The sequence below is a fragment of the Macaca nemestrina genome, chromosome 2, assembly GCF_043159975.1.
Source record: "Macaca nemestrina isolate mMacNem1 chromosome 2, mMacNem.hap1, whole genome shotgun sequence".
Taxonomy (NCBI): Eukaryota; Metazoa; Chordata; class Mammalia; order Primates; family Cercopithecidae; genus Macaca; species Macaca nemestrina.
In genome coordinates this window covers 15,520,322-15,541,726 of record NC_092126.1, presented here as the reverse complement: position 1 = coordinate 15,541,726, position 21,405 = coordinate 15,520,322, and the positions used below count along the sequence as shown (strand labels likewise).

The following is a 21,405-nucleotide window of genomic DNA, read 5'->3' as shown; positions in this document are numbered from 1 at the left end:
AATCCCAGCACTCTGCGAGGCCGAGGGCGGTGGATCATGAGGTCAGGAGTGCGAGACCAGCCTAGCCAATATGGTGAAACCCCGTCTCTACTAAAAATACAAAAATTAGCAGGGCATGGTGGCAGGCGCCTCTAATACCAGCTACTCAGGAGGCTGAGGGAGAACAGCTTAAACCCAGGAGGCAGAGGTTGCAGTGAGCCAAGATCATGCCACTGCACTCCAGCCTGGGTGACAGAACAAGATTCTGTCTCAAAAAAAAAAAAAAAGTACTTACAATATGCTTACTTCATTAAACCTTTTTCATAGTCAAAAATTTCTAATGATTAAAGTCAGCCTAGATATTTTGTTTTTGAAACCTACATTATTATTTCTAGACTACTTACACTTTTGCTCCATTTGTTTCATTTCTTCAGGAGGGATTTTCAGTTTGTCAACATGTTCTCTAACAACACTTGCCCATTTCTGTAAAGAATCCAAAGCAGTCCAAGGCTTTGACATGTCAACAACCAGCATAACTAGGGTATCCTTCAGAGATACGGCATCCAGTGAAAATTTAAGGAGGCCTTTGTGATATAGGTCTCCATCTAAGATCCATACATTACATCTTGTTTGATCTACAACAGACAAAACAAAGTAACCAAGGCAACGAGATTAAGTAATTTCATCATCCAACTAACAGTACCACTTGGTATTTTAGTGCATCTCCACAGGAGATGTGCTATTGGCTTTGACAAAATTCAACAATGTAGGCCATCTACCAATTTATTTAAAGGCCTAAAATGACTTAACTGCCAGTAAAGTTCAACTATTTAGGCCATCTTCTAATTTATCTAAAGGCCTAAAATGACTTCACTGTAGCATCCTCTACTTCATATTTCTTAATCTAAAACCAGAGGATGCATAACTTGTTTGTTTTTACCATCAGCAGATAGAGATATGCATACCAAGATATTATATACAAAAATGAGAAGGCAAGTGATCTACAGAAGAAAAAATAGCTGATAGATAAAAGCTAAGTAGATAATATTTTTATCAGAAAATTAGAAGGTGAAATGGGAGTCAACAAAACAATCACTATCTGAGGGAAGATGAGCTGAAAAATTGAGATTCTTCAAGTATGGCCGGAAAGAAATATCTGCACACCAGGATAGCTTAAGATGCTTAAAAGTATCATATACGAATCCCAATCCCAAATTAATAACAGTATGCCTAAACATAGCTATTTCTTGACCAGCATGACATCACAGAACTTCTAGTAAAAAATTACCCCCCCAAAAAAAAAAAAATCAAAGACTAATGTGAATGGCAGTGCACCTCACAACAGACTTCAGAAATTTATGTTACAAATGACACTCACCATCCCTGTCTTCATCATGCACATTTAAGTACAAATATTCCAGTCCTCTTCCTTTCTTATACTCCTCTATTCCCTGAATTTTTCTTATTAAGCTTGTTTTTCCGGCTCCATCTTCACCTAGATATAAAAAAAAAAGGATACATCTTATAAATTACAACACAGATTATTTAAGGATGCTTTCTAGTATCAAGTGAAAGACCCAACTGGAACTAGCTTCAACCAAAAAGACAATTTGATGAAATATAATGGAGCAGCTACAGTATCAAAGATGCAGACTTGGCTGGGTGCGGTGGCTCACACCTATAATCCCAGCACTTTGGGAGGCTGAGGCAGGCGGATCACCTGAGGTCAGGAGTTCGAGAACAGCCTGGCCAACATGGTAAAATCCCATCTCTACTAAAAGTAGAAAAATTAATTAGGCATGGTGGCACACGCCTGTAATTCCAGCTGCTCAGGAGGCTGAGGCAGAAGAATTGCTTAAACCTGGGAGGCAGAGGTTGCAGTGAGCCAAGATTGTGCCACTGTACTCCAGGCTGGGCAACAAAGTGAGGCTCTGTCTGAAGAAAAAAAAAAGAGATAAAGATGCAGACTCCATCACGACCAGGATTCTCTCTCCCGGTCTTGTTAAATCTTGTCCTATCCTATTGCAAATGACTTCCTCTATGGATAATTTTCAGGAGATGAGAAGGTAAAGTGAAACACCTTAGGTTTCAGGAATTTCCACTCTCATGTCATCCCAGTTTAATCCACAAGGAACAAAAGACTCTTACTCTTGGCTTTCAGTCTGAAGAACCTCAGTTAAAGACTCTTAATTGGCCCAGTTTGAGTTATATGTCCACCTAAGGGCCAATGAAGGGGGATGGACGGTGCATCAATCAGTTCCCTGTACATCAGGACAGGGAACTGTGACCCTTACCAGAACCATGAAGCCATAATAAATACATAGCAGGAGAGATGGGGAGAAAATGGGGACAAAAAACTGGGCAAGAAAAAGTGTAGGGGGAATGTACAACAGACAAAAATTAAAAATAGACTTAAAAGTGTTAATGGCAGAAAATCACGTGATTTAAACTTGACACAAGTATTTTTTTAAAAAGGTTTAAAACTAGGCTAACTAGGCCAGGCGCGGTGGCTCACGCCTGTAATCCTAGCACTTTGGGAGGCCAAGGCAGGTGGATCACGAGGTCAGGAGTTCGAGACCAGCCTTGCAGCATGATGAAACCCCATCTCTACTAAAAATACAAAAAATTAGCCGGGCACAGTGGCGTGCACCTGTAATCCCAGCCACTCAGGAGGCTGAGGCAGGAGAATTGCTTGAATCCAGGAGGTGGAGGTTGCAGTGAGCCAAGATCGCGCCACTGCACTCCAGCCTGGGCGACAGAGCGAGGCTCCGTCTCAAAACAAAACAAAACTAGGCTAGCTGTTCAATGTTTTGGTGAGTGCTTTTTTATATTGTGAGTATTTAAATGCTACTTATATGTTACTGTTCATGGACTTGTTAGAATCATAGTAATAGTATTTATAGATATAAAACTGGAGTTGCTTGGATCTAAGGACTTATGCCTGGAGATTTATGAGTTCTCGGAATTTAAAAATTGTCTTCATTTTCATGTTAAGCTAAAAAAAAATACGTCTTAGGTCTTTGTATCTGAATGCTGCCACAAGATTGCAGTGCCCACCTCTGCAATGGTGTTTATAATCCTGCTGGGGCCAAGGGGAAGCCAAGTGAAGCAGACAGAACAGAAAAGAGAGTCAACACACAGGCACGCCAAATTCAAAGTATCCCAGAGCAGTCAATTCCATATTCAATTGCACTGGGCAGACTGGTTCTTTTTATGAAGCATTTTCTAATACTTCATAGTAATAACTGTACCTTTACATAGGCAATAAAAAAGGTGACAGTAAGAAATCCAAAGGAAGTAAATATATTAAAGAGAATATCTGTACTCCCAATGTTCACTGCAGCATTATTCACAATAGCCAAGATATGGTATCAACCTAATTGTCCATCAACTCCATCAACAAATGAATAGATAAGGAAAATCTGGTATGTGTATGTGTGTATATGTACATATAATATATACACACATATATATTATACACACACATACCCAAAATGCAATACTATTTAGCCTCAAAGGAGGAAAGAATTTCCATGATATGCAACAATATGAATGAACCTGGAAGGTTCTTCATTATGTTAAATCAGGGGGCCCCAACCCCCTGGGCTGTGGACAGGTACCAGTCTGTGGCCTGTTAGGAACCAGGCCACATGGCAGGAGGTGAGCCAACAGCATTACCGCTGAGCTCCGCCTCCTGTCAGATCAGCAGTGCTGGCATTAGATTCCCATAGGAGCCCAAACCCTAATGTGAACTGCGCACACCTGGGGATCAAGGCTGCATGCTTCTTAGGAGAATCTAACTAATGCCTGATGATCTGAGGTGAAAGAGTTTCATCCTGAAACATCACCACCCAGTCCATGGAAAAACTGTCTTCCATGAAGTCAGTCTCTGGTGCCAAAAAGACTGGGGACTGCTGTGTTAAATGAAACAAGCCAGGCACCGAAAAGCAAATACTCCATTATTTCACTCATACGTGCAACCTTAAAAAGTTGATCTTACAGAAGTTGAGAACACAATGGTAGTTACCAGGGACTGGGGCCATGGTGGAGGAGGGAGTTGGGGAGATAGATGTTGGTCAAAGGTTACAAAATTTCAGTTAGACAGGAGGAATACCTTCAAGAGACCTATTGTACAACATGGTGACTATAGTTATTAGCAATATACTGTACTGAAAAATGCCAAGAGATTAGATTTTAAGTGTTCTCACAACAATGACAACTATGTGAGGTAATATATATATTAATTAGCTTGATTAAGCCATTCCATAACGCACATATATATTCCAAAACTTCATGTCCTGTAAATACATACAATTTAACCTAATTTAAAAAAAGAATTTGACATTAAATTAGTATTTTTCAGTACTATCTTTACAATGTGCCATTAAACTGGCCAATCAACAAAACAGATTAGGTTTAAAAACAGTAATATCTATGATGACAATGATTCCCATAATGATCATGTCTAAAATGCTTAAAATGAAAATAATAACCAGTAAAAAATAAAATATAAAAATATTTCTTTCTATTACTAAACCCAACACTGGCATTTAATTTCAGCAAAACATCAGTTGTTATATTAATGTTGCTAATTTGAATTTTATCAAGTTCTACAGTTTCTATGGCATTTAATTTTATAAGTACTTATATAAATTAGTAGAGTTTCTATGGCATTTAATTTATAAGTACATTTAATTTATAATTTTGGGGTTTGGAGTTATTTGGGAACCATAAGCCAAAAAAAAAAAAGTATATCTAGTTGCCTCGGTAGACACAAGCATTAGACTTTATATAATAAAACTAATTTAAATCACCATGTGAAAAGATCTATGAAGATCTTCTTTCAAAAGGAGCCTGAATCTGTTCTAGAACTAGGAAAAGAATCAAGATTTCTTAAAGTTTTTACTCTTATGACAGGCTACTTTCCTGAAAGAAATCCTCTAAGTTAACATGATATCAACTTAATTTGGATTATCCCACAAAAACAATGTTTTGCACTGTAAGTAAAAACCTAGTGCCCAGCCTTATAACAGAAGCTTATTGAACAACACAATGTTCAGTAAGTATTTTGTAAAGCATACACAGATCCATAAAATAAGCAGTAATCAGTTAAGTAAAACTACATATAATATGACCCAGGATCTATCTTATTTCTTTAATTCCCACTTTAAATGTTAGAAAATGAAAAGACACTAGTTTGATTGAGCCATTCCACAATGTACACACATTTCAAAACATATTGTACACAATAAACACAATTTTTGTCAGTTTTAAAAAAGTGAAAAGATATCTTCATAAGGGTAAAAACTTCAGATGAGTTTATTTCAACTTATTTCTTAAAATATTAACATTTGAAATTACTTAAATACAAAGGTTTCCAAATAAAAAATACATAACTGCAGAAAATCTCACAAATCTAAGCAAAAGAATAGAAACCATATTACCTAGAAATAATTATTGATAATTTGGTTATCTCTGATGGTGATATTATGGGTAATTTTTCAATAACAAGCTTGTGTCTTCCTTTTGATCTGTAAAGGTTTAAGTCAGTAGAATCAGAAGAGATTTTGAGCCAAAATACGGTTGGCCAGGCACGGTGGCTCACGCCTGTAATCCCAGCACTTTGGGAGGCCGAGGCGGGTGGATCACCTGAGGTCAGGAGTTTGAGACCAGCCTGACCAAGATGGAGAAACCCCGTTTCTACTAAAAATACAAAATTAGCCAGGTATGGTGGTGCATGACTGTAATCCCAGCTATTCGGGAGACTGAGGCAGGAGAATCGCTTGAACCAGGGAGGCGGAGGTTGCAGTGAGCTGAGATAGCACCATTGCACCCCAGCCTGGGCAACAAAAGCGAAACTCCATCTCAAAACAAACGAACAAACAAAACTGTCAATGTAACTATATATGCTCACTATTTTAAGCTCTTGCAGCCATCACTAAGGCATGGCTGTTTCCTTTTTCTAAAGACTGAACACAAGTGGAAGGGTTCTCCTTCACTTATCATGAGATCAGAGTTTATTCCTCTCTGTGAATGTTGTCAATCATTCATTTCACTGGACGATTTAATAATTTTCTAACTATTAGAACTATCAGAATCACCTGCAGGATTTGTTATAAGGTATCAGAATCACCTGAGAAGTTTGTTAAAACACAGATTACTGGGGCCCACCCCCTTAGTTTCTAATCCAGTAAATACTGAGTGGGGCCTAAGAATCTGCATTTCTAACAAGTTTCCAGAGATGCTGATGCCACTGGTACAGAGGCCACACTGAAAACCACTCCATGGCTGGATGTGGTGGCTCATGCCTGCAAACCCAGCACTTTGGGAGCCGAGGCAGGAAGATCACTTGAGCCCAGGAGTTCAAGACCAGCCTGGGTGATCAAGTGAGATCCCATCTCTATCTGTTTTTAAATTACAAAAAAAAAAAAAAAAAATTAACAGCAAATTAAAAAAAAAAAAGAAAACCACTGCATTAGACATTTATTACACTAAGCCATACACTAAGAATGTGAAGATCCTTATATCAACATTGTTGTCCTCTAAGAGCTCATAAATTGGAAGGGGATAACAAATAGGAAACAGTTTCAAGATACTGTCATTAGGACTACACCAGAGATATGCAACAAATCAGGAAGTCAGCCCAGAGGGAAGAGCCTGGTTTTGCTTGGAAGTCAGAAGTCTTTGCAGAAAAGGTAACAATTAAGCCAAATCTTGTATGGTTAATGAACCATGGAGAGTTTGTCATTCCAGGAAGTAAGAACACACGAGAAAACCACGTACAGAGACCCAGAAGCAAAGAAGTGTCCTTCTAGGAAGGACAAATAATTTGAATGCATGAAATTTAGGATGTGAAGGGGAAAGGAAACAAAAGGTGAAAACAAACAGAGGCCAGATCATGAAGGGTATCTTATACCAGGCTGACAAGGTCAGACTATTCTGAAAATGAGGAACCACTGGCACAGTTTAGGTACTTTAGAAAGACTACTATGGAAAAGTGTGGAAGAATGACTGACAAGAATAAGTTAAGGAGTAAAGAGACTAGACAACAGACTATTAATGGAGTCCTAGCAAAAAATGAGGTAGTTCTGATCTAAGGTATGGAGGCAGAGACAACTATACTCAAAGGCTGTTTTGGTTGAGAGTTGGCAGAGAAAAGGCAGACACAGAAGTCAGAGAAGACTGCCTGGCTATAACTTCAGAAACACCATCCTCTTTTCCAGCTGCCTCTGAAGTGTTTGGTCCTAAGTCTTTTTGCAGACTGCTCTTCTATCCCTACCCAACATTTGTTACCTAGGGTTCGTTCCTCAGTCCTCTGCTCTTCTCACTGTATATGTAATTCCCAGAGGCTCTGCAAATCCATGACTTCAATTCCACCTAAAATCTGGTGACCCCACAGACTTCCTTCAAGGATCAGCTTCTCCTGAACTGCTTACTAGTCATTACTACTGGATGTCCCATGAATACCTCACATTTCAATATGCACAAAGCATTATCATCATCTTGCCACTTCCCCCAAAACATTGACTTACATAATTAATATAAGAGTCCAACCTCAAAGCCTTTATATCCACCATTCCCTCCACTTAGAACAAAGTTCCTTCAGATATCTGCATGCTGCCTAAACTCCTTTTTGCCTTCCCTCAAATATCACCTCCTCAGGTAGGCCTCCCTGACCACCTCCATTCATTCATTCCTTCTTACAAACAACCATTTACTATTCATTCATTCATTCATTTTAGAGACAGGTCTCACTCTGTTACCTTTCTTCATTCATTCATTCATTTTTAAAACAGGGTCTCGCTACGTTGCCCAGGCTGGTCTCAAACTCCTGGCCTCAAGCATTCCTCCCGCTTAGCCTCCCAAGCACTGGGATTACAAGCATGAGTCACTGAGACCTCCACCTTTTCTTCCCCCATCTCATTTACAATTACAACCTCCCAACATTCTTTATTTCTTGTTTTATTTTTTTCCACTGAACATACTAAGTTACTATGTATTTTACTTAGTCTCCCCCAACCTCAAAAGCAAGCTCCAGAAAAACAGGCATTTCTATTTTGTTCACTGCTGCATCCCTAGTACCTAAAAAGTACATGTGACAAACGTGCCTATAAACTCTGCTCCTTTCACAGCAAAATGTATACTTTGTTGTTGTTGTTGTTGAGATGGAGTCTCCCTCTCTTGCCAGGCTGGAGTACAGGGGCGCAATCTTGGCTCACTGCAACCTCCGCCTCCCAGATTCAAGTAATTCTCCTGCCTCAGCCTCCTGAGTAGCTGGGACTACAGGCACACCCACCATGCCCAGCTAGTTTTTGTATTTTTAGTAGAGACCGGGTTTCACCACGTTGGCCAGGATCTCTTGATCTCATGATCTGCCTGCCTCAGCTTCCCAAAGTGCTGGTGAGAGGTGACAATGTGCTCGCAGCCCTCACTCTTCAGCACCTCCTCAGCATCGGCGTCCACTCTGGTGGCGCCTGAGGAGCCCTTCAGCCCACCACTGCACTGTGGGAGCCCCTCTCTGGGCTGGCCGAGGCTGGAGCCAGCTCTCTCTGCTTGTGGGGAGGTGTGGAGGGAGAGAAGCCGGCGGAACCGGGGCTGTAGGCGGAGCTCACAGGCCACCACGAGTTCCCGCAGGTGCGGGCTCCAGGCCCCATACTCGGTGCGGCCAGCCGGCACCACCAGCCCAGGACAGTGAGGGGCTTAGCACCAGGGCCCAGTTGTGGTGGGTGCACCAGATCCCCCAGCAGTGCTCACCTGCCAGCGCTGTGCTCGAGTTCTCGCCGGGCCTCTGCTGCCTCCCTGCGGGGCAGGGTTCGGGACCTAAAGCCCACCATGCCCCAACCGCCCCCACACGGTGGGCTCCCTTGCAGTCCGAGCCTCCCTGAGAAGTGCCTCCACCTCCTCCGCAGAGCTCAGTCCCATCAACCGCCCAGGGGCTGAGGAGTGCAGGCACATGGCACATGATGGGCTTGCAGCTTGGCCTGCAGCCCTGGTTGGGGAGACACTGGGTGAAGCCAGCTGAGCTCCTGAGTCTAGTGGGGAACTTGGAGAACCTTTATGTCTAGCTAACCGACTGTAAATGCACCAATCAGTACTCTGTATCTAGCTAACCTGGTGGGGACTTGGAGAACTTTTATGTCCAGCTAAAGGATTGTAAACACACCAATCAGCACTCTGTGTCTAGCTCAGGGTTTGTAAATACACCAATCAGCACTCTGTATCTAGCTAATCTAGTGGGGACTTGGAGAACTTTTCTGTCTACCACTCTGTGTCTAGCTAAAGGATTGTAAACGCACCAATCAACACTCTGCGTCTAGCTCAGGGTTTGTAAATACACCAATCAGTACTTTGTATCTAGCTAACCTAGTGGGGACTTGGAGAACTTTTATGTCTAGCTAGAGGATTGTAAATGCACCAATCAGTACTCTGTGTCTAGCTCAGGGATTGTAAACACACCAATCAGCACTCTGTCAAAATGGACCAATCAGCTCTCTGTAAAATAGACTAACCAGCTCTCTGTAAAATAGACCAATCAGCTCTCTGTAAAATGGACCAATCAGCAGGATATCGGTGGGGTCGGATAAGGGAATAAAAGCAGGATGCCCCAGACAGCGGTGGCAACCCGCTCAGGACCCCTTCCACACTGTGGAAGCTTCGTTCTTTCGCTCTTTGCAATAAATCTTGCTGCCGCTCACTCTTTGGGTCCACACCGCCTTTATGAGCTGTAACACTCACCAGGAAGATCTGCAGCTTCACTCCTGAAGCCAGCGAGACCACAAACCCACCGGGAAGAACGAACAACTCCAGACACACCGCCTTTAAGAGCTGTAACACTCACCGCAAAGGTCTGCAGCTTCACCCGTCGGCGAGACCACGAACCCACTAGAAGGAAGAAGCTCCAGACACATCTGACCGTCTGAAGGAACAAACTCCGGACACACCATCTTTAAGAACTGTAACACTCACCGCGAGGGTCCGCGGCTTCATTCTTGAAGTCAGCGAGACCAAGAACCCACCAATTCCGGACATACTGGGATTACAGGCATAAGCCACAGCACCCAGCCTAAAATGTATACTTCTAAGCCTCCTACAGAGCAGCCACTGACACATCTTGTCTCAAACAACAAAAAGTGCTATTGGCTGGGCATGGACCTCAGCATTTTGGAAGGCCAAGGCAAGAGGATCACTTGAACCCAGCAGCTCAGGGCCAGTCGTGTCAAGATAGGGAGATCCTCTATCTACAAAAAAAAAAAAGAAAAATTGGCCAGGTGTGGTGGTGCACACCTGTGGTCCCAGCTACTCAGGAGGCTGAGGTGGGAGGACAGCTCAGGCATGGGAGAATCAAGGCTGCAGTAAGCTGTGATCATGCCACTACACTCCAGCCTGGGAAGCAGAGTGAGACACTTATCTCAAAAACAAAAACAAAAAACCCAAACCAAACCATAAAAAAGTGCTATCAATTCAGTTGCAGCCAAAAATTGATCTAAGTTTCACAAATCCTTGAATGCAGGATACAAATTTTGTCCCCTTACTTACTTTGAGATTATTTTAAAACTATATTATATATTAACGAGTTTGAAATGCAAAGGCCTGAAAAACTAGGACAGAAAAAGGATGAAGTCAACATGTTTCCATACAATAAAAATTAAAGACTAGAATTATGTCCCTTTGCCCATACCTTAGTCAAATGGAGCCACTAGTGTTCCCACTTCCCTCTCTACAGAAGCAGCAAGCAGCATACAGCAGTGAACACTTACAGAGTGCCTATCTGCAAGAGTATCCTGCCAACAATAACTAACACAACAACTCTGAGGGGCGTGATTATCTCCCATCTGGCAGGTAGGATACTGAGGCTCAGTTAACTACCTTATCCAAGTTCACACAGGTAGGAAATGACAGAGCTAGGTCTAAATTCATAGGAATTTAATGCCAAGGCACACTCTTCCTAATACTCAACAGTGCTGATGTCTTTAGAGACCATTAAAGCAAGACTGTTTGGCAGCCGTGGTGGCTCAGGGCTATTGTCCTGGTGCATAAGAGGGCAAGGCTAGGCATTTGAGGCCAGCCTGGGCAACACAGAAATCTCTAATCTATGTAACAACAACAACGACGACAACAAAGACTGTTTTTATATTTTGTATCATGACTCACTGAAGAAAACAGTTATCTCCACTTCCAAGAGTCACTGCTATTTTCAGAAGAGAAAGAAAAATGAATTAATGCATTCTTCTCTGTGGACTTCCTGAGTGACAGGTGGATATGTTCCTAGTCTTCTGAATCTAACTTGAAGTACCAGAAGTTTGTTTTACTATGCTGATAGTTTTTTCTCTGCTAGAATTTTAAATGACAGCTACTCCTCTTAACATTCAGTACTTTGTAATGTGTTTTAAGTAAACTTTACAACATAAAATTTGAAAAAGGAAAGAGCATATGGTCAAATAAACGCAGTATGTTAAACATGGTAGTTTCAGATTATTTCCCCACCCTGTGATTTCAAAATTTCTCACTTCTTGTAACAAATTAGAAATGGTCACATTGAGAATCAATAACATTTCATAAACACAGCATTTTGGGGCTACAAGGAACTGTAATAAATTCCCGCTTCTTACAAATGGGGAAACTGAGGCCAAGGCTATAGTCACAAAGATTGGTGGTAGCATAGAATATTCCATGCCTCCGAAGAGAATTCAGGTCAACCTCTGCAAGGGTACAACTCCCTTTAGCTCTTAGGGTAAACAGAATAAGGAAAAAACAAAAACTTATTTCCAAGAATATTCTGACCACCTCACACAGTGCTTTGGCAGGAAGAAGGTTCTTAAAATGTTTCAGGAAGCATTTTATTTATTGAAACAAAATCTTTCTGGGAGCAAAATTTCTATCAACCACTCTTCCTCCTCTCTCACTTATCAACTTTAATAACATCTGGTAATTGAAATTTTTGATTTTTTTTTTTTTTTTTTTTTGAGTCTCACTTTGTCACCCAGGATGAAGTGCAATGGCGCAATCTTGGCTCACTGCAACCTCCGCCCCCCGGGTTAAAGCGATTCTCCTGCCTCAGACTCTCAAGCAGCTGGGACTACAGGCGCACGCCACCATGCCTGGCTACTTTTTGTGGTTGTAGTAGAGACGGGGTTTCACCATGTTGCCCAGGCGGTCTCGAACTCCTGGCCTCAAGTGATCCGCCCACCTCAGCCTCCCAAAGTGCTGGGATTATGGCATGAGCCATCTCATCAGGTCCTGGTAATTGAAAATTGAACATTCATGTTTTATAAACATTTTAAGGCCACTTCTTCTTTTCATACATCTTAAGCTTCAATTCAAAATCCTCTTAAGACCCCTCAGGGGATTATGTAGCTTTCACTTTCTTTACACCTAAATGCAGTCTGACATAATTTGTCTTGATGGCAAATGCAACATTTGAAAACAGATCTGTTTTATAAAAGGTCTAAAAAGCTAAAGAAGACAAAGATTCTGTAAACAAAATCCCATTTTTTATCTCCTATTTTCCAGGAATCTGATCTATCTGCAAAGATGCAGTCTTGTTCTAGGGTTATACACATCTTCCAATTATATTGTTTGTTAAACTGTTTTTCTCTTTTTATGTCTTTAGGCACAAAGCTTAACACACGGCCTCCTCCCAGTTCTCTTCTCCTCACTCTATTAACACACCACTTAAAAGTGAGCATTCAGTAAGTATATACCACCCCCCAATCCATTCCCATCCTGCAGCTGAGTGATCTTCCTGAACCAGTCTCATCATGCCACTCTCCCTCTTAAGACCCTTCATCAGGGCATTCTAGTTAACGATACATATGCTGAAGTATTTAGAGGAAAGTGCACTGATATCTGCAACTTACTTCGAAATGCATTTTTAAAAAATGGGTAATAGAACAGGACACATGAGATAAAGCAAATGTAATTAAATGTTAATGGTAGAATCTAGGTTGAGATATATGAGTATTAACTGTAAAATCCCTTCAACTTTTCTGTATGTTTGGAATTTTCATGAGATGTGAGAAAAAAACCTGTCAGGTCTTCCTACTGTTCTTACAGGTAAAGGGCAAAATGTAAAGGTCAACATTCTTACAAAAAGCTCCCTTATCTTTCCTGCTCATTGCTCACCGTGTCCCCTACCAACATGCTAGGCTCTAGACACACAATTTCTTTCAGGAACTTCTAGTCAGAGGCCTCATTCTCTCCCAACTCTACACCTTCACATATGCCATCACTCCTCTTGGAATACTCTTCCCTTCCCCTCACCTGGGAGAACGCTATCTTCTTCTGGTCTCGAGGAAGCTTTCTTTGACTCCACGTGTTTGGTTAAGTGCCCTCTCTGTGCTCTGAATAGCCCACTGCAGACTTCTAGCACACTGTACTGCAGAGGGTCATCTTATACATGTGTTTCCTCCAGCAGTCTGTAAGTGTGTCAGGTCTGCCCCTCATTCAACGAGTAACAGTCAGCAAGATATAAAGTCTTTGCTTTTAAGGAGATTGCTTGCTCACCAAAAACAGAAACTACATCTTATGTATAGCTTTTTCACCAACCTTCATATTCTTTTTGTTGCTTTGTGGGTTTCTTGTTTCTTTGTTTTGAGACAGGGTCTCATTATGTCACCCAAGCTGGGGTACAGTGTGCAATTATGGCTCACTGCAGCCTCAACCTCCCGGGCTCAAGCAATCACCCCACCTCAGCTTGAGTAATCAGGACTACAGGTGTGTGCCACCATGCCTGGCTAATTTTTTAATTTTTTGTAGAGATGCGGTCTCCCTATGTTAACCAGGCTGGTCTTGAACTCAAGCAATCCTCCCACTTCAATCTCCCAAAATGTTATGATTACAGTCATGAGCCAGGGCATCTGGCCCAAACTTTCCTATTTCTTGATTCCAACCACAGTCTCTATTTTCATAATATACTTCATAAATATGCTTTTCCTGGCCATTTATCACATTCATTAGTCATATATATAAAACTCAAATGGCCACCTCTCATCAACAACAGATCAACTAATAGTGTAAGCTCATAATACATTCCTCCTTCACTAACTTAGGAAAACTTTTTCTAGCCATTGGACCGAGGGTTAGTCCTTAGCTGCCTTGCCACAACCAAGCTGCACAATGTTTGAAGATACTAAAAACTCCATCATGAACCCTCTTCTCTTTATTCACCTATACAATTAGAAGGATAAAACATTTTAAAGTTCAGGATGCCTGCCCTTTGACATTGATATGTTTAAAAATCATGCTTGGCTGGGCACGGTGGCTTAGGCCTGTAATTCCAACACTCTGGGAGGCCGAGGCGGGTGGATCACCTGAGGTCAGAAGTTTGAGACCAGCCTGGCCAACATGGCGAAACCCTAGCTCTATTAAAAATACAAAAAAAAGGCCGGGCGCGGTGGCTCAAGCCTGTAATCTCAGCACTTTGGGAGGCCGAGACGGGCGGATCACGAGGTCAGGAGATCGCGACCATCCTGGCTAACCCCGTGAAACCCTGTCTCTACTAAAAAAATACAAAAAAAACTAGCCGGGTGAGGTGGCGGGCGCCTGTAGTCCTAGCTACTCAGGAGGCTGAGGCAGGAGAATGGCGTAAACCCGGGAGGCAGAGCTTGCAGTGAGCTGAGATCCGGCCACTGCACTCCAGCCTGGGCAACAGAGCAAGACTCCGTCTCAAAAAAAAAAAAAATACAAAAAAAAAAAAAAATTAGCTGGGCATGGTAGTGGGCACTTTGTAATCCCAGCTACCTGGGAGGCTGAGGCAGGAGAATCGCTTGAATCGGGAGGCGGAGGTTGCAGTGAGTCGAGATTGTGCCACTGCACTCCAGCCTGGGCAATGAGAGCAAGACTCTGTCTCAAAAAAAGAAATAAAAATAAAATAAATAATAAAAATTTAAAAATGCTTAATGACAAGCAATTTAAAAAATTAAGTCACCAAATTATAAGTTATTGTTTGGAGAAAACAACACACCTAATAGCTCCAGTAAAATAAAACAAAAAAAAATTTACCTTATTCTACACCATTATTCTACACCTTTAAAGTGGCAAGTATAGAAAAGGGGTTTCAAACAATGCTTGAAATAATCCAGCTACTTATCTTCAGTTCCTTGGCCTTCAGCTGGCAGTGAAACAGACACATCAGTTGTAAGACTGCCAGCCAAATAGTTAATGATGTGTAAACATACAATTACACAAGTAGAGATCCTGTTCAAAGACTGAATGAAAGCCCTTCCATAAAAAACCCTTTAGGTGATGATGCTAAAATTATTTTCTGAAGATTTTATCTAAATTTGCAAGTTTATATACTAGATTTTCCTAAAGAGGGCATATTTAAAAAAACAAATCATTTCATTACAGCCTGAGCAACATGGCAAAACCCCATCTCTACAAAAAAATACAAAGATTAGGTGGGCATGGTGGCACACACCTATAGCCCCAGTTACTCAGGAGGCTGAGGTGGGAGGATCACCTGACCCCAGGAGGCTGAGGCTGTAGTGAGCTGTGATTGCACCACTGCTCTCCAGCCTGGGCAACAGAGCCAAGACCCTGTCTCAAACAACAACAACAAACATTTCATAAAAGCATTACTATTATAATAAAGCTATTTTCATGTCTACATGCAGGTGCTAGAAAATGTTTTCTGTAAAGCACTAGACAGCAAATATTTTAAGCTTCTCAGGCCACATAGGTCTCTGTTACACATTTTTGTTTTATTCCTCCATCTCTTTAAAAATGTAAAAAACAAAAAAAAACTCCTCAAATTCCATACATGGTCACCAAAACAGTACAGGGTTATACTGTTTTATCCCCCTGACAGATCTCTAACTCAACAATAGAACTTAATCTCCATCAACTTTATAATAACAATTAACAGGGGGCTGGGTACGGTGGCTCACGCCTGTAATCCCAGCACTTTGGGAGGCCTAGGTGGGCTGATCACCTGAGGTTGGGAGTTTAAGTCCAGCCTGACCAACATGGAGAAACCCTGTCTCTACTAAAAATACAAAATTAGCCGGGCGTGGTGGTGCATGCCTGTAATCCCAGCTACTTAGGAGGGCTGAGGCAGGAGAATCGCTTGAACCCAGGAGGCAGAGGCTGCAGTGAGCCGAGACTGTGGAGGCAGAGGCTGCGACGAGCCAAGATCGTGCCACTGCACTCGAGCCTGGGCAACAAGAGCGCAACTCCGTCTCAAAAAATAATAACAATTAACAGATTAGAACTGTGAAGACTTAGAAATGTGACTTCTAACTGCAACACTGTCATTATTAATTGTGCAAACCTGGTCAGATAATTCCATTTGTTCCCCAACTTCTAAATGGAGGAGAGTAAGATCAGACCATCTCTATAGTGATGGATTTAAAATGCTTTACTATTATCATCCATTACTACTTCTTTTTTTTAAAGACAGGGTCGCGCTGTGTTGCCCAGGCTAGTCTTGAGCTTCTAGGCTTCAGCAATCCTCCCACCTGAATTTCCCGAGTAACTTGCACTACAGGTACTGTGCCCAGATTCATCCATTACTTCTTGATCAGTAATATGCTAGAAATAAAATTAATATATATGTATATATATGCGTATTATATATGTGTATGTGTGTGTGTATATATGTGTGTATACATATATGTGTGTATATATGTGTGTGTACATATACGTGTATATACATGTGTTTGTGTGTGTGTATATATAGTTTCTGTGTGTGTGTGTGTGTGAGACAGACAGGGCAACTCTGTTGCCCAGGCTGGAGTGCAGTGGCAAGATCTCAGTTCACTGCAGCCTCGATCTCCTAGGCTCAGGTGATCCTCCCACCTCAGCCTCCTGAGTAGCTGAGACTACAGGTGCATCCACCATGCCTGGTTGATTTTTGTTTTTTTTTTTTTTTTGAGACGGAGTCTCGCTCTGTCGCCCAAGCTGGAGTGCAGTGGCCGGATCTCAGCTCACTGCAAGCTCCGCCTCCCGGGTTCACGCCATTCTCCTGCCTCAGCCTCCCAAGTAGCTGGGACTACAGGCGCCCGCCACCTCGCCCGGCTAGTGTTTTGTATTTTTTTTTAGTAGAGACGGGGTTTCACCAGGTTAGCCAGGATGGTCTCGATCTCCTGACCTTGCGATCCGCCCATCTGGGCCTCCCAAAGTGCTGGGATTACAGGCTTGAGCCACCGCGCCCGGCCACGATTTTTGTATTTTTTTGTAGAGCAGGATTTCACCATGCTGCCCAGGCTGGTCTCAAAGTCCTGAGTTCAAGTGATCTGTCCACCCTGGCCTCCCAAAATGCTGAGATTATAGGCATGTGCCACCATGCCCGGCCCAACTCCTTTGTATCTTATATCAGCAATATAAGATACAATAAAAACATATATCTATAAAAAAATAAAAAATAACAATATAACAATAAAATATATAACAATATATATATAACAATAAAAACAGGAATTGTGAAAAATGAGTAGTCAAAGCAAAACAATTAAGAACACATAATACATTAATGATAATAGCTATCTTGAACACTTCCCAAGTATGCATGCCACTGTTTGACATGGTCCCCAGCATCATGATCATCAGGAGACAGGGAATTCTAATCTGCTATATCCCTTCCTTATCCAATTGAGATATCAACATTGTAAAGCTGACATTTTTGATTTGGCCTTATATGACATAAATTATCCTATTTTATCTGAAAGCTCTGGTGAGAAGAGTCATGAGGGGTCTTCACTGAACTACTTGTGGCATACATCTTCTGCATGGCCTTCCACAGGTTATCTGGAGGACCCAGGTAAGGTGAGGGACTTTTGGTGTGCTCCCCATCTCCTAGAGGGCATCATCCTCCCTCACATTGGTAGCTAAGAGTAGGGAGAGACTATTAACCAAATGCAGGACACAGACAAAGTGACTGTAAATAAACATTTATGCATGCCTATTTATGACTACATCCCTCCAACATGTCAAGGAGTGCCTGTAGAGCAAAAAGACAAACCCAATTTTGAATTCCAGCTCAAGGCGAGGAGTGGTGGCTCACACCTATAATCCCAGCACTTACAGAGGCCGAGGCAGGTGGATCAACTGAGGTCAGGAGTTCAAGACCAGCCTGGCCAACAATGTGAAACCCCATCTCCACTAAAAATACAAAAATTAGCCAAGTGTGGTGGCATGCCTGTAGTCCCAGCTGCTCCGGAGGCTGAGGCAGGAGAATCGCTTGAACCAGGGAGACAGGGGTTGCAGTGAGCCGAGATCGTGCCACTGCACTCCAGCCTGAGCAACAGAGTAAGACTCCATCTCAAAAAATAAATAAAATGAATTCCAGTTCAGTTGTGTAACCTGGGGCTTAAAACCCTTTCCTGTAAAACAGTAAACATGCTACATAATACGGCACCTAGCAGAACACTCAACACAAGTCACAGACGCAATACATGATAGTTCCTATCCCTGCAGCTGGCCAAAGCTCCACCTTTGATCATTCAGCAATTTACATTACATTAAAAAAAATAGAACTTATCCTTAATCATTTTCCTTACTCCCACAGGCTGTCTAGATATGAATTAAAAATAACATTTAGTTGGCTGGGCACAGTGGCTCACGCCCGTAATCACAGCACTTTGGGAGGATGAGGCGGGCAGATCACCTGAGATCGGGAGTTCGAGACCAGCCTGACCAACATGGAGAAACCCCCGCCTGCTAAAAATACAAAATTAGCCAGATGTGGTGGCTCATGCCTGTAATTCCAGCTACTCAGGAGGCTGAGGCAGAAGAATTGCTTGAACCAGGGAGGCGGAGGTTGCAGTGGGCCAAGATCGTGCCATTGCACTCCAGCCTGGGCAACAAGAGCAAAACTCCGTTTCAAAAAAAAAAAAAACAAAAACAAAGAAAACATTTAGTTTAATCCAATAAATATTTACCGAGATCAGTAAATGCTAACCACAGTGGTTGATTCCAATGGCTATTAATAGTTCCCATGCCCTAGGAGGTCAAAGGCACACTAAAGCAATGGTTCTTAATCAAATATGGTATGTATTCTACAATTAAATCATCTTTATATTAAGATGCAAATTTTTAACCTACTAGATAGCCAAAGATTAAAATGAATAATACTTAGTATTGGCAATGGTGCTAAACAAACAAGTACTCTCACATACTGATGGTAAAAATGCGGGCACGGTGGCTCATACCTGTAACCCCAGCACTTTGGGAGGCCAAGGTAGGCGGATCACAAGGTCAGGAGATTGAGACCATCCTGGTTAACACGGCGAAACCCCGTCTCTACTAAAAAATGCGAAATATTAGCCCGGCATGGTGGCACACGCCGGTAGTCCCAGCTACTCGGGAGGCTGAGGCAGGAGAACTGCTTGAACCCAGGAGGCGGAGGCTGCAGTGAGCTGAGATAGCACCACTGCACTCCAGCCTGGGCGATAGAGCAAGACTTTGTCTCAAAAAAAAAAAAAAAAAATAGTAAAATAGTACAATTTTCCTAGAAGACTGACAATACTTATGCAGAAAGATTTAGAAGACCTAACAATTCCACTTCTGGGAACTTATCCCAACCAAAGAAAATACTGGGCAAGTGGAAAATGAGGTATAACAATAATAATCTGTCCATTATAATACCAATCCATTATAATTATGGTATAGCTATATATACTATTCAGTCAATAAGAAACATAAAGCCGTATCTATTCACATGAAAAAAACTCATGTTACATGAAGTGAACCATGGTACATGAAGTTAAAAAAAATCTGACTGCAAAAGAGTAATATAATATAAATCATGAGTTTATTTTTCAGAAAAAAATATTCACATAGAGAAAATGAACACGACCTGGTATGCTAATAGATGCTCATACCTATAACCCTAGCACTTTGAGGCCAAGAACAGAGGCTCATTTGAGCACAGGAGTTTGAGACCAGGCTGGGCAACATAGTGAGACTCCCATCTTTCCAAAAAATAGCCAAGTATGGTGTCATGTAGTACCAGCTACTCAGGAGGCTAAGGCAGGAAAATCACTTGAGCCCAGGAATTGGAGGCTGCAGTAAGCTGTTATTACACTATCATCGCGCTCCAGCCTGGGGAACAGAGCAAAACTTTCTCTCTAAAAAATAAAAAATAAATAAATAAGAAAAAATGAACACTTACCTCTAAGTGGTAGGATCATGCATTATTTTCATGTTCTTTCTTTCTTTTGGGACACGGTCCCACTCTGTCACCCAGGCTGGAGTGCAGTGGTGTGATCACAGCTCACTACAACCTTGGACTCCTGGGCTCAAATGAACCTTCTGCCTCAGCCTCCCAAGTAGCTGGGACAAAAGACATGTGCCACCACACCAGTTATTTTTTAAATTTTTTTTGTAGAGGCAGAGTCCTGCTGTACTACCCAGGCTGGTCTCAAGCCATGCCCCCACCTTGGCCTCCCAAAGTGCTGAGATTGCAGGCAGGAGCCACTGAGCATGGCTATTTTCACTTTATCTTCTTACCTTTTTCTTTTCTTTCTCTGGCAAGAAACATGCATTACTTTCATCATTTAAAATAGTGATTTCCAATTGTGAGAGGAAAGTGTTTTAGACATAATTTCTTTTGGTTCTTTTAATCCCATGATGTATGAAATAATGTATGAAATAATCTCAGTTTACAGGTCAAGGGGTTCTACTTTGTCCACAACTCCACCACTTCAAAGGATAGGGAGGCTGACTCAAAGATCTTGCGGCTTTTGTCAGGGCTCCTTCCACCATACCTAAACTGCCTCGGCCCTCTTCTCTGGGTTTTAGGCCCTTTTCACAGGTTGTTTTCCTCTCCACCCTACTTAGCAAAATTGTACTCAGATACCACCTTTTCCAAATGCTCATCATCACTGGCCATCAGAGAAATGCAAATCAAAACCACAATGAGATCCCATCTCACACCAGTTAGAATGGCGATCATTAAAAAGTCAGGAAACAACAGGTGCTGGAGAGGATGTGGAGAAATAGGAACACTTTTACACTGTTGGTGGGATTGTAAACTGGTTCAACCATTGTGGAAAACAATGGTATGGCGATTCCTCAAGGATCTAGAACTAGAAATACCATATGACCCAGCCATCCCATTACTGGGTATATACCCAAAGGATTATAAATCATGCTGCTATAAAGACACACGCACACGTATGTTTATTGCGGCACTATTCACAATAGCAAAGACTTGGAATCAACCCAAATGTCCATCAGTGACAGACTGGATTAAGAAAATGTGGCACATATACACCATGGAATACTATGCAGCCATAAAAAAGGATGAGTTCGTGTCCTTTGTAGGGACATGGATGCAGCTGGAAACCATCATTCTCAGCAAACTAGCGCAAGAACAGAAAACCAAACACTGCATGTTCTCACTCATAGGTGGGAATTGAACAATGAGATCACTTGGACTCTGGAAGGGGAACATCACACACCGGGGCCTATTATGGGGGGGAGGGT

At 42.0% G+C, this 21,405-nt stretch overlaps 1 protein-coding gene across 2 annotated transcripts in view; it reads right to left on the bottom strand.

The window, feature by feature from the left end:
* LOC105470944 (dynein cytoplasmic 1 light intermediate chain 1) overlaps positions 1-21,405 on the bottom strand; it is a 48,105-nt gene that overhangs the window by 18,364 nt on the left and 8,336 nt on the right. For both annotated transcript variants that reach the window (XM_011723302.2, XM_011723303.3), the window contains 2 exons: positions 1,358-1,474; positions 384-614 (listed from right to left, as the gene is read on the bottom strand). In XM_011723302.2, coding sequence (XP_011721604.1) covers positions 384-614; positions 1,358-1,474 — 348 coding nt within the window. The remainder of the gene's footprint in view (positions 1-383; positions 615-1,357; positions 1,475-21,405) is intronic.